General features: G+C 68.6%; 2 protein-coding genes across 8 annotated transcripts; both read left to right on the top strand.

Moving 5' to 3' along the window:
- Positions 1 to 1,020, top strand: LOC136994415 (pancreatic polypeptide-like). Its single transcript, XM_067312176.1, has 2 exons — positions 1 to 185; positions 957 to 1,020. Exons 1-2 carry the CDS (start codon positions 1 to 3, stop codon positions 1,018 to 1,020), a joined length of 249 nt encoding a protein of 82 aa, XP_067168277.1.
- A 1,240-nt stretch (positions 1,021 to 2,260) lies between these two features.
- MPP2 (MAGUK p55 scaffold protein 2) lies at positions 2,261 to 11,053 on the top strand. 7 transcript variants are annotated; one of them, XM_067311874.1, is made up of 12 exons: positions 2,261 to 2,369; positions 5,016 to 5,134; positions 6,724 to 6,876; positions 6,980 to 7,129; positions 7,861 to 8,088; positions 9,153 to 9,284; positions 9,604 to 9,709; positions 9,808 to 9,876; positions 9,965 to 10,126; positions 10,225 to 10,427; positions 10,510 to 10,638; positions 10,743 to 11,053. In XM_067311874.1, exons 1-12 carry the CDS (start codon positions 2,339 to 2,341, stop codon positions 10,917 to 10,919), a joined length of 1,659 nt encoding a protein of 552 aa, XP_067167975.1. In that variant the 5' UTR covers positions 2,261 to 2,338; the 3' UTR covers positions 10,920 to 11,053. The 7 variants fall into 7 exon arrangements, with proteins under 7 accessions (XP_067167975.1, XP_067167977.1, XP_067167976.1 ...); XM_067311876.1 differs by lacking the exon at positions 2,261 to 2,369 and adding an exon at positions 2,868 to 2,942; XM_067311875.1 differs by lacking the exon at positions 2,261 to 2,369 and adding an exon at positions 4,037 to 4,164 and having other exon boundaries at positions 7,933 to 8,088.
- The last annotated feature ends 2,139 nt before the right edge of the window (positions 11,054 to 13,192 follow it).

Here is a 13,192-nt window from a genome sequence, read left to right as displayed (position 1 = left end):
ATGGCTCCCCGCGGCCGCTGCGCCTCCCTGCTGCTCCTCGCCTGCTGCCTGGCGCTGCTGGCCGGGCGCCCGGGCGCCGCGGGGCCGGCACAGCCCACCTACCCCGGCGACGACGCCCCCATGGAGGACCTGGTCCGCTTCTATAACGACCTGCAGCAGTACCTCAACGTGGTCACCCGGCACAGGTGAGGGCGCGGGCGGCCAAAACGCTCTCCCCGCTGCAACGGGCTCCCTGTTGCAGCACGCTCCCCATTGCGAAGTCTTCCCCGTTTCTATGCGCTCCCCAGTTGCAACATGTTCCCCGGTTCCGGCGTGCTCCACCATTGCATCGTGCTCACTGTTGCATTTTGCTCCTGTTTCAACGCGCTCCCCCGTTGCAAAATGCTCCCCCTCACATCGTGCTGCCCCGCTGCAATGTGCTCCCTGTTGCAACATGCTCCCCCCTTCCAATGCGCTCTCCCATTGCAATGCGCCCGATTGCAATGTGTTCCCCATTGCGATGTGCTGCCCTGTTGCATCGTGCTCCCCATTGCCTCCATCATGTTCCCCCGTTGCAATGATCATGCTCCCCTGTTGCAATGCGCATCCCTGTTGCATTTTGCTCCCCTGTTGCAGTTTGCTCCCCCTTTTAAACGCACTCCCCCATTGCAACGTGCTCCCAGTTGCAATGTGCCTCCCCATTTCAACGTGCTCCCCCATTGCATTGCACTCTGTTACATCGTGCTGCCCCGCTGCAACGCGCTCCCTGTTGCAACATGCTCTCCCGTTTCAATGCTCTCCCCCATTGCAACGCACCCTGGTTTCTTCATGCTCCATTCCTCAGTCGTGCTCCCTCATTGCAACGATTGTGCTCCCCTGTTGCAATGATCATGCGCCCCCAGTAGCATCGCGCTCCCCCGTTGCAACACGCCCCCGTTGCATCGCGCCCCCCGTTGCACCCTTCTCCCCCGTCGCAGGTACGGCAAGCGGTCTGGCAGCTGGGCGCTGTGCGAGGAGCCCTACGGAGCGGCGGGGTGCTGAGCCCCCCAGGTGAGGGGGTGCAGGGGACGTGCCCCCCGGGGTGGCGGGTGCCTGCAGCGCCGGCCGTGCCTCGGTTTCCCCCGCGGCTGTGGCCCTGCCGCCCTTCACCCCCGTCTCGTTGCAGGGCGGCTCTGGGGCCCAGAGGGTGAAGAGGAGCCCGGAGGCCACAGCCCCATCACCGTCCCCATCACTGTCACCCCCACCCTGTCCCCGGGGCCGTGCCAGGTCCCGGGTGCAATAAACCCCTGTTGCAGCCACCTTGTGCCTCTGCCTGCTGGGGGGGACAGAGATGGGGGGACAGGGACTGACTGGGGGGGCTGGCCGTGCAAGGGGCAGTGGGGACACTGGGGACATTGGCCATGCTGGGGACACTGGGGCTACTTGTGCTGGGGACACTGGGGCCATGGGCTGGGCGGGCTGGGGGTCCTGGGGACACTGGGACTGGGGGCGGTGGGGCACTGGGGACACTGGGACTGGCTATGCTGGGGACACCGGGGCCCCAGGGCTGCCCCGCTGCTGGTGGGTGCAGGGGGGCTCTGCGTGGGGCAGGCGCATGTGCATGCGTGTGTGTGTGTGTGTGTGCATGCGTGTGTGTGTGTGTGCATGCGTGTGTGTGTGTGTGCATGCGTGTGTGTGCGTGTGCATGCATGCGTGTGTGTGCTGCGGCACGGGGAGTGCTGCTGAAGGGCACAGGCACGGGTGCAGGGCAGTGTGCGGGTGTGCAGAGGGGTGTGTGTAGCTGTGTAAGAGCCGTCCCGGGATGGGTCACAGCATCCGTCCAACTCCTGCGTGGGTGAAACGTGGCAGCTGCAGGATGGTGACAGGGGCCTCGTGTTGCACACATGCACGTGCGGGTGCATATGTAAGGGTGCACTTGTGCATGAGTGTGTGTGTAGGTGCATACCCAAGTGTGGGTGTGCATTTGTGCATGCATGTATGTGTGTGTGCATGCATGCACATGTGTGGGCCCATTTGTGCATGTGTGTGCGTGGGCACATGCACACGTGTGTGCATGCACACCTGCAGGGTGCATTTATGCATGCATGTGTTTGTAGGTGCAAGCACACGTGTGGGTGCATGCACATGTGTGCACGCATGCGCGTGTAGGTGCACGCACAAGCGTGTGTGGGTGCATCCACACAGGCATGCGCACGTGGGCTAGCAGGCACCCTGCGTGTGCAGGGGAGGGCCGTGTGCAGGCTGCACGCGTGTGCCTGGCTGCTGCACGCCTGCGCGTCCCGTCGCCGGCGGTGCCAGGCGCGAGGGGCCCGCGGGGGCCTGGCCAGCAGCAGGGCCCGCTGCGCCGCTCGCCGCAGAGATGCCCGCCGCCGCCTCCAGCTCCGAGGGGGGTAAGGCGCGTGCCGAGGCGGGCGGGGGGGGCACACGCGTGTGCACACGGGGCCTGGTGCGCGTGAGCAGGCTGCTTAGGCACTCTTGCACGCCTCGCGATGGGTTTTCACCCAGGGGATGCCCACGCGGCGTGTCAGGCCCAGGGAGCACGGTGGCTGGGGGGGGGCTGGCATAGTGTGTGTGGGGGGCGAGTGTGCATGCGTGTGCAAGTGTTTGCATGCATGTGCAAGTGTTTGCAAGCGTGTGCAAGCATGGGGCGGTGCCGTGCACGCCCGTGCGCTCGCTGCGGGGGTGCTGGGCACTGTCGCGCGTGGGGGCGGCGTGCACCTGCGCGGGGCGCGTGCCCCCCGCGTGCGTGTGCGCCGGTGCGTGTGCAAGGGCGCGCGGCCCCTTTAAGGGCGCGCGCCCCCCGCGCGGCGGCGCTGCCCGGGGCCCTCCCGCTGCCATGGCAACGGCGTGGCCCCGCGCCAGCCGCGCGCCCCCCGCCCGCCCTCTTAAAGGGGCCGCGCCCCCGCCGCGTCCCCCGCCGCGGGAGCCTGCACGGAGCGCGCGCCCGGGGGGGGCTCCCACGGGTGAGCATGCACGGGGGGGGGGGTGCGTGTGTGTGTGTGCACGGGTGTGCATGCATGTGAAGACATGCACGACGCGTCTGTGTGTGTGTGTGCATGGGTGTGCATGCATGTGGAAGCGTCCACAGAGCGTGTGTGCATGGGGGTGCATGCGTGTGAGAGCGTGCACGGGGGTGTATGCATATGGGTGTGCACGCAGCAGAGAGCATGCACGAGGTGTGTGTGCATGGGTGTGCACACGGGGGAGAGCATGCAGGGGTGTGTGTGTGTGTGCACAGGGGAGAGCATGCACAGGGTGTGTGTGCACTGCACACATGTCAGCGTGCAGAGGTGCATGTATGTGTCAGCATGTGTGCAAATGGAGGTTCACATGGATGTGCGCACATGTGAGGAGGCACAAGTATGTGTGCATGGGGTTGTGCACACATGCGCAGGTGCATGGGCATGACAACATGCTTATTTGTGCAAATCTATGTGCACGGCTGTTTTCGTGGGTGTTTGTGAGTGTGTGAGCCCGTGGGGGTACGTGTGCATGTCAGCATGTGTATGTGTGGGTGTTCACATTGGTGTGCACACGTGTGTGAGCATGCACGGGCAATCATCTGTGCTGGTGTGTTTACGTGTGCAAATTCCTGCACGTGGCCGCTCTCGTGGGCACGCACGAGTGCGTGAGCACGCAGAGGGATGCGCGCGTTTCCCCACGGGCATGTTTGTACGTGAGCATCCACAGGGGCTTGCACGCGTGTGAGCACACCCACGCACGCGTGTGCTGCACGTGTGCCATGCACAGGCGCGTGCACGCGTGGCTGCGTGCTTGTGCGCTGGCTCTTCACGCGGGCGTGCACACGCGCAGCAGCACGAACGGGCGCACGGGTGCTTTGCGGGCGCCTGCAGGGCTTTTGCACGCGGTGCCTGCGAGCGTGCGCGTGCCAGGGTGCCCGGTGGGTGCATGCCGCACGCACGGGTGGGTGCTTCACCCCACAGGCCTGGGCGGGCGAGCAGGCCCCGGGGGGGCCGCGTGCGCGCCCGGGCGTCGAGGGCGGCGCGGGTGCGGTGCAGCGCGGGTGCTGGCCCGGCGGGCGCAGCGGGGGCCGCGGTACCCGGATTGGGGAGGTGGTGGCGGCGGGGAGGTTGGGCTCGCCGCCCGCAGCCATGAGCCGCGGCCCCGGCGGCGGGCCCTCGCCGGCCACCCGCGCCCCCGCCGCTGTCCCCCTGGGCCCCGCAGGTAGGGGGGGCTGCGGGGGGGGAGGCTGGGGGCGTTCGGGGGGGGGGTGAGGTTCCCCCCTCGCCAGGGCTGCGGGCAGGGAGATGCGGGAAGGGGGAGTCTGCGGGGTCATGCTGTGACAATCCCCCTCCTCCGAGATGGGGTGGGGGCTCTCTGGGTTGCCCCCCCCCTCCAGGCTGCATTGCACCCCCCCCCACCCCCCCGCCCCGGCTGCATTGCAACCAGCCGGTTGCATTGCAAACTCTCCCTTGGTTGAAATGCAACACCCTGCTGAATTGCAACCCCTGGCTATAGTGCAACCTTCCCCCCCCCCCCAGTTGAACTGCAACTCCTCGGGCTGCATTGCAAACCCCCCCCCCCCGCAGGTGTATTGCAGCTCTCCCCCGGCTGACCTGCAATCCCCTGGCTGAATTGCAACCCCCCAGTTGTACTGCAACCTTCCCTGCACAAGGTGCATTGCAACCCCGCCCCCAGCTGCATTGCAACCCCTGGGTGTATTGCAACCCCCCCCCCCGGCTTAATTGCACCCCCTGGGTTGCTGCACGTCCTGGGGGGGTGAGTGGGAAATAACCAGCCCAGCCTCGGCTGCACCCACCACCGCAGGGGGTGTCCCCATCACCCGGGGTCCCTGGGGAGAGGGAGGCCCAGGGTGGGGGTGGGGGCCCATCCTGCCGGGGTGGGTTGGGGGCCGGGGGCACCCTGTGGCCACCCTGTGCCCCCCCTCCCCCCGCCTGCCGGCTGCTTCTGACTTTCCCCCCTGTGGCTGCTCTCTCCTGCTCTGCACCCCGTCCTCCGTGGCCCTGCGCCCCTGTGTCCCCCCGTGCCCCCCCGTGTCCCCCCGCGCCCCCCAGCCATGCAGCAGGTCCTGGACAACCTCATCGCCCTCCCCAACTCGCCGGCGGCCGCAGACCTGGACCTCATCTTCCTCCGCGGCATCATGGAGAGCCCAATAGTAAGGTCCTTGGCGAAGGTACAGTGGCGCGGGGCGCCGGGGCCGGCCCCGCGGGCTCGCACGCGAGTGTGCGCGTGCACAGGGGTGCGTGTGCGCTGGGCTGTGCGTGCAGGTGTGCAAGGGTGTGCATGCACGCAGATATGTGCATACATGCATGCATATGGATGCAAACACGTGCATCTGTGCGTGTGCAAGTGTGTGTGTGCATGCAAGTGCACATGTAAGTGTGTGCAAATGTATGTGTGTGCACAGGTGCGCGATACATGTATGTCTGTGCAGGTGCGTGTGCGTGCAGGTGTGTGCAAAGGCGGCTGTGTGCTCTTGCACACCCGTGCCTGTATTGCATGGGGAAAGGTGCACCTGTGCGTGCCAGCGTGCACGCAAGCGGGGCTGCGTGTGTGCGTGTGCACACACGTGTGTGTGAGGCTGTTGTGTCGGGGTGAGGGAGGGCCGGGTCGGGCCGGGGGCCGCGGGGGGTGTTGTGAGCGCGGTGCCGGTCGGGATGGCGAGAGGCAGCGCAGGGCCGGCTGTGCGATGGCTGGAGCAACAGTCTGCGGGGAGGGGGGTGTGTGTGTCACCCGTGGGCTGTGCTCGCGGTGCGCGGTTGGCTTCGCATCCGGCGTGTTTGCCAGTGTGCGTATGTGCACTGGTGTGTGCACACGCTTGTGCGATGGCACGCGTGTGCACAGCTTTGCACGACGGTGTGCGTGCAAGGCAGCGTTTGCTCGTGCGTGTGTGCAAGGGTGTGTGTGCCGTGTGTGTGTGTGTGCAAGGGTGTGTGCGCCGTGTGCGTGCGTGCCCGGGGCGCAGTGCAGCCCCCGGCCCGGCGGCGGCCCAGTACAAACCCAGTTCGGTGCTGGGACATCCTGGGGCGCTCGGGCTGCCGGGGGGCAGCGGGGGGAGGAGCAGTGCCAGCAACCCCCACAGCTGCTCCCAGTTCAGCGCTGGGATGCAGAGAGCTGGTCTGGCCGAGCTGTACTGGGCTGTACTGGGAGGGCGGGGAAATCCCCCAGTCTGCGCTGGGTTATAGCGGGGCCTGGGCTGGGCTGGACTGGGTTGGACTGGGCTATACTGGGCACTCCTCGATTGCATGGGCTGGACTGGGTTAGACTGGGCTGGACTGGGGAGTCCCCCAGTGCATGCTGGGCTATACTGGGCTATACTGGGCACTCCCCCAGTGCATACTGGGCTATACTGGGCACTCCCCCAGTGCATGCTGAGCTGGACTGGGCTGGACTGGGAATTCTCCCAATGTATGCTGGGCTGGACTGGGGACTCCCTCATTGCATGCTGGGCTATACTGGGCTGGACTGGGGACTCTCCCATGCATGCTAGGCTGGACTGGGCTATACTGGGGACTCCCCCAGTGCATGCTCAGCTGGACTGGGCACTCCCCCATTGCAGATTGGGCTGGACTGGGCTATACTGGGCTGGACTGCGGACTCTCCCAATGCATGCATGCTGGGCTATACTGGGCTATACTGGGCACTCCTCCAGTGCAGACTGGCCTGGACCCCGCGGGCAGGAGCAGGTGCCGGGGGGCGAGCGGCTGCACGCGTGGGGGGGGGGGGCGGCGCGGGGTCCCTGATGCCCCCCGGCCCCCCCAGGCCCACGAGCGGCTGGAGGAGACGAAGCTGGAGGCGGTGCGGGACAACAACGTGGAGCTGGTGCAGGAGATCCTGCGCGACATCGGGCACCTGGCGCGGCAGGACAGCGCCGCGGCCGAGCTGGCCCGCATCCTGCGCGAGCCCCACTTCCAGGTGCCGCGGGCGGGCGGGGGCGGCGCACACGCGTGTGCATGAGCGTGCACGAGCGTGCACGGCGGGGCTCGGCGTGGGCAACGCGTGCGCGTCGGGGTTGCAGTCGCTGCTGGAGACCCACGACTCGGTGGCCTCGAAGAGCTACGAGACGCCGCCGCCCAGCCCCGTCCTGGATCCGGCCTTCAACAACCAGCCGGTGCCTCCTGACGCCGTGCGAATGGTCGGCATCCGCAAGACGGCCGGGGAGCACCTGGTGAGCTGGGCACGGGGGCGCTGGGGCGGGATGGGGCGCCGCTGGGTGCTTGGGGCAATGCTGGGTGTTGGGAGCACTGCTGGGTGCTGGGGGCATTGCTGGGGGCATTGCTGGGTGCTGGGGGCATTGCTGGGTGCAGGGGTTAGTGCTGGGGGCATTGCTGGGTGCATTGCTGGGTGCAGGGGTTATTGCTGGCAGCTTTGCTGGGTGCTGGGAGTTTTGCTGGGGGCATTGCTGGGAGCATTGCTGGGTGCTGGGGGCATTGCTGGGTGCAGGGGTTAGTTCTGGGAGCATTGCTGGGTGCTGGGGGCATTGCTGGGTGCAGGGGTTAGTTCTGGGAGCATTGCTGGGTGCTGGGGGCATTGCTGGGTGCTGGGTGCAGGGCACTGCTCAGTGCAGGGCATTGCTGGGGCTGGGGCACTGCTGGTGCTGGGTGCAGGGGGCACAGCTGGGTGCAGGGGGCACAGCTGGGTGCAGGGGCACAGTTGGGTGCTGGGGGCATCGCTGAGTGCAGGGATCCCTGCTGGGTGCTGGGGGCATTGCTGGGTGCTGGGGGCATTGCTTGGTGCAGGGATCCCTGCTGGGTGCTGGGCCCATTGCTGGGTGCCGCCCGTGCACCCCAGGCCGCGCGGTGGGTGCGTGGCCGTAGGCGCCCCGCGGTGGGGCCCGGCGCTGACCCCCTGCCCCCCCCCCCCCAACCGCACTCCCGGCGGCGCCGGGTGCTGGCGCAGGGCGTGACGTTCCGGGTGGAGCGGGGCGAGCTGGTCATCGCCCGCATCCTGCACGGCGGCGTGGTGGACCAGCAGGGCCTGCTGCACGTGGGCGACGTCATCCGCGAGGTGGACGGGCGCGAGGTGGGCAGCGACCCGCGGGCGCTGCAGGAGCTGCTGCGCGACGCCAGCGGCAGCGTCGTCCTCAAGATCCTGCCCAGCTACCAGGAGCCTCACCCGCCCCGGCAGGTAGCACCCAGCACCCAGCACCCTGCGCCCGTGCCGCGGGGACAATGCGGCGCCTGTCCCCTGCCGTCCCCGCGCTGCCTGGCACCGGGGCTGTCCCTGCAGCGGCGCCGCCGGCCCCTGCGCGTGCGCGGGCGGGCGTCGGGTGCAGCGGGTGCCGGTAGGCATGTGTGCCATCGTGGGCACCGCGGCGGCGGTGCTGAGCACCTGCGTGTGCCTGTACCTGGGCGCGGTGCTGTGCGTGGGTGCCGTGTGGTGCGCGGCCGCCGCCGCGGGTGCTGTGTGCATGTGCCTGGCTGCGGCGCGTGTCTGCGCAGGTGCTGCCTTGGGGCGTGCGAGGGGGGGTGCAAAGGGGGCGCGGGGCGGTGGTGGGGGCGGCTGCGGGTGCTGATGTTTGCACCGCGGCTGGCTGTGATTTGTGCACGTGGGGGCGCAGGGGGTGCTTTGCAGGCGGCGTGTGTGTGTGTGCATGCATGCGTGTACATGCACACTGCATGTTCGTGTGCATGTGCAAGCAGCAAGGTGTGCAGTGAGGGTTGCACGTGTGCATGCCCACGCTGAGTAGTGGTGCATGCTCTGTGCATGCATGTGTGCAAGGTGCATGTGAGTGTGTGTGTGCAAGCGCGTGTGTGTATGTATGCATGTGTGCAAGGAGCACACAAGTGCGTGCATGCAAGGAGCATGCATGTGTGTGTGTGCATGTGTGCAAGGAGCCAGGAAGTGCATGTGTGCAAGATGTGTGCGAGTGCGTGTGTGTGCGAGTGCATGTGTGTGTGCGTGCATGTTTGCAAGGAGTGTGCAGGTGCACGTGTATGCGTGCAAGTGCATGGGTGTGCGGGTGCACGTGCGGGTGCACGGCCCGGCCCCCTGCTCCCTGCGCCCCTCCTGGGGCAGCCGTCACTCCCAGGACACCGGGGTGTCGCTGGGGAAACTGAGGCACGGCGGGGCCCCGACTCGGTAAGGCAGAGCCGGCACCCCAGGAGCGTGGCGCCCCGCTCGCACCCCAGCCCCCAGAGCTGGGGGCCCCCCCCGGGGCGCCACGGCCCTGCTCACCCCGGCGCCCCCAGGTCTTCGTGAAGTGCCACTTCGACTACGACCCCGGCGCCGACAGCCTCATCCCCTGCAAGGAGGCCGGGCTCAAGTTCGCCGCCGGCGACCTGCTGCAGATCGTCAACCAGGATGACCCCAACTGGTGGCAGGTGCGGGGGGGCCGGGGGGGGGCTGGGGTCTCCCCGGGCCACATCGTGTCCCCTAGACGTGCCCCGTGCAGGGGCGGTCCCGGGGACACGGGGGTCCCCCTGCACCATGCCGTGTCCCCTAGATGTGCCCCATGCAGGGGGCCCTGGGGGACACGGGGGTCACACTGTGCCACACCGTGTCCCCTAGACGTGCCCTGTGCAGGGGGGGTCCCTGGGGGACACGGGGTCACCCTGGGCCATGTCATGTCCCCTAGACGTGCCCCGTGCAGGGGGGGTCCCGGGGGGCCGGTTGCCCACGTGCCCCTCGGTGCCCCCCCAGGCGTGCCACGTGGAGGGGGGCAGCGCGGGGCTCGTCCCCAGCCAGCTCCTGGAGGAGAAGCGAAAAGCCTTCGTCAAGCGGGACCTGGAGGTGGCTCCCACGGCCGGTACGGACCCCCCCCCCCTCCCCGGTGCCCCCCCACCCCCCCCGGGGCCGCGTGCCCACGGCCCCCCCCCCGCGGCTCAGCCAGCCCCTGCCCCGCAGGCGCCCTGTGCGGCAGCCTCAGCGGGAAGAGGAAGAAGAGGATGATGTACCTGACGACGAAGAACGCCGGTGAGCCCGCGCGTGTGCGGGGCGGGTGGCGGGGGGGGGGGGTGGTGGTTTGCAAACCGCCCGGTGACGGTGCCAGCGTCCCGCGCAGAGTTCGACCGCCACGAGCTGCTCATCTACGAGGAGGTGGCGCGGATGCCGCCGTTCCGCCGGAAAACGCTGGTGCTCATCGGGGCGCAGGGCGTGGGGCGCCGCAGCCTCAAGAACAAGCTGCTGCTCTCGGACCAGGCGCGCTACGGCACCACGGTGCCCCGTGAGTGTCCCCTTGTCCCCTGTCCCCGTCCCCGGCGCCGCGGCTGTCCCGCCACCGTGGTCCTGAAACCCCCCCCCCCCCCCCCGGTCCCCGCGCAGACACGTCGCGCAAGCCCAAGGCCAGCGAGCGCGACGGGCACGGCTACCGCTTCGTGTCGCGGGGCGAGATGGAGGCGGACATCCGCGCCGGGCGCTACCTGGAGCACGGCGAGTACGAGGGCAACCTCTACGGCACCCGCATCGACTCCATCCGCGCCGTGGTGCAGGCGGGCAAGATGTGCATCCTCGACGTCAACCCCCAGGTAGGAGGCGGCGCCGCGCTGCGGGTGGGGGAAACTGAGGCACGGGCCGCCTTCAGCCGCCTCGCCTCGCCCGGCCCCGCAGGCGGTGAAGGTGCTGAGAACGGCCGAATTCGTGCCCTACGTGGTGTTCATCGAGGCGCCCGACTACGAGACGCTGCGGGCCATGAACCGGGCGGCGCTGGAGAGCGGCGTGGCCACCAAGCAGCTCACGGTGGGTGAGAGCCGCCGGGGCGGCGGGGGAAACCGAGGCAGGGCGGCGTGGCGGAAGGAGGGGGGGTCCCGCCACCCCCCGACGGCTTGGCCTCCCGCGGGCAGGACGCGGACGCGCGGCGCACGGTGGAGGAGAGCGGCCGCATCCAGCGCGGCTACGGCCACTACTTCGACCTCAGCCTGACCAACGCCGACCTGGAGCAGACGTTCGGGCGCCTGCGCGAGGCCATGGAGCGTCTGCGCGCCGAGCCCCAGTGGGTGCCCGTCGCCTGGGTCTACTAGCCGCCCCGGGGCTCGGGGGGGGGGGCTCGGGGGGGTGGCCGAGCCGAGCCGAGCCCCGCTCCTCCGCCAGGGGAGCCCACTGGTGCGACGAGCTCGCCGTGCTCAGCGCCGCTCCCCCAGGAGCTGATTGGGGGGGGGGGGTCTGAGCTTTCTGGAGGGCCCCTTTCGCCCCCCCCCCTCCTCTCACTCCCATCCTGATTTTGGGGGGGGGGGTTATCCCATGGGTAGGGATGGGGATCCCCCCTCCACTGTGTCTTTGGGGGTGCAGGGCTCTGCCCCCCCCCCATCCCCAGCACCCACACAGCTAATTCACTGCCAAAACTGTCCCCAAATCCCCCCCACTTTTATCCCGTTGGCCTGTCGTCCCCCCCCCCCCCAGTGTCGCAGTTTTGGGGTAGGGGGGAGGCTGGGGGTTCGGGCAGCCCCGCGCCACCGTGTGGCTCCCAGCCGCCTGCCTCAGTTTCCCCATGGGGAAGCGTTGCCCCTTGCCAGGGCGGCGCGTGGGTCGGGATCCCCCCCCCCCCCCGGGACCCTCTGTCCACTCATGTCGGGGTGGGGACCCGTCTCTGCCACTTGTGACCCCCGTCCCGTCCCCCCCGTCGCCCCTTCCTAGGTAGCAATAACCCCGTGCCGTCCTCCTGCCCACCGTGGGTTTAGCCCTGTAATTAACCTTGTAATTAACCCTGTAATTAACCCTCTAATTAACCCCCCCGAGGAGGGGGCTGGGGCTTCCGGCTGGTGCCAGGCCGGGTTGTTTTAGGGTGAGTCGAGTCGGGGCCGGAGGGTGACCCCGAGGGACGGGGAGCGGGACCCTGCCGGCTCCCGGGGGCTCCGGGGCAGGGCGTGCGGGCACATGCGTGTGCACACACACGTGGGGGCCCCGCTCTCCTGCCCCCGTGCCCTGGTCCCCCCCCTCGCTGCCGGCAGGTAGCTGCGTGTGCCCCGTAGCGCCCGGTAGCCAAGTGTGTGTCCCCCCCCCAAGTGCCCCGTGCGTCCCCCCACGGCGCCTGGGCCCCCCCCCCCCTTTTGGTACTTTGCTGTTACTTTTATTAAAGACAAAGGAGAGAAAAGCAGTGATTTAGCATCCTTGTGGCCGCACCCGGCTGGCGTGGGGGGGGTGATGGGGGGGGTTGCTGCCGCCCCAGGGAGGTTTGGGGGTGTCCTGGGGCTCAGCCTGTCCGGGGGTGCAGCACCCCGGTGTGTGTGTGCGTGTGTGTTTGGGGTTGGTGGTTGTGGGTGCTGGTGGTGGTTGGGGTGTGCGTGGGTGTTGGGGTGTATTTGTGCATGCATGTGCTGGGGTGTGCGTGTCGGTGCGGGTGTGTGTGTGTGTGTGTGTGTGTGTGCATGTGTTAGTGTGTGCTTGGGGTTGTATGTGTCTGTTGGGGTGTGTGCATGCTGGGGTGTTGCGTGCATGCGTTGGGGTGTGCGTGTTGGGAGTGGTGGGTGTGTGTGTGTGTGTGTGTGTGTGTGTGTGTGTGTTGTGTACCTACAGGCCCTTACGTGACACTGCCGGGAGAGGTCAGTAGAGCTGCAGCCACCGGAGCTGCCACTGTGTGTGTGTGTGTGTGTGTGTGTGTGTGTGTGTAGGGGTGTGCATGTGTGTGTGTGCATGGGTGTGCGTGTGTGCAGCGGTGTGCCTGTGCGTGTCTGCGTGGGGGTGTGCGCGTGGGGGGGGGTGCGTAGCAGCCGGCGGGCACAGGTGCAGCACGCAGCGCTGTCCGTGTGCACACGCGTGTGCGGCGTGGCCTGCGAGCACGCCGCCTCGGGGCTGCCGCGTGTCCCACGTGTCCCGCCGTGTCCCTGCGCTGCCAGCAAGGAGTTAAGGTGGGGGGGGGCCGTGCCTGCCTCCGCTCCCCGCTCTGCCCTGCGCCCTGCACCCTGCACCCGTGAGCGCCCGTGTCTACAAGCTCCCGCGCCTATAGGTTCCCGCGCCCGTGAGCTCCAGGGCGGTGAGCACGGCGCGGGCGGCGTGGCCGTGTGGGCCCTGCTGCTGGTGGCAGCGCTGGTGACACTGGCCCTGGGGCTGGTGGCCCTGGGGCTGGTGGCCCCTGGGCGCAGCTCCTTTGCCGAGCCGCCCTCGGGGGCTCCGAGGCCGCTGGTGACGGAGCAACGGCCCAGGGACAAGGTGCTGAAGCAGGGTGAGTGCGCGGGGCGGCCTGCTGTCCGTCCGGCTGTCACACGTGCTGGCTGTCTGGTGGGGGCACGTGCTCTTTCTCTGTCTGTCCACCCTGTGCGCGTGTGTCCGTCCGTCTGGGGTGGCTGTCTGTGGCTCT

The sequence above is a fragment of the Apteryx mantelli genome, chromosome 28, assembly GCF_036417845.1.
Source record: "Apteryx mantelli isolate bAptMan1 chromosome 28, bAptMan1.hap1, whole genome shotgun sequence".
Taxonomy (NCBI): domain Eukaryota; kingdom Metazoa; phylum Chordata; class Aves; order Apterygiformes; family Apterygidae; genus Apteryx; species Apteryx mantelli.
The sequence above is the reverse complement of the archived record's forward strand: the minus strand, read 5'-3'. Positions and strand labels throughout refer to the sequence as shown.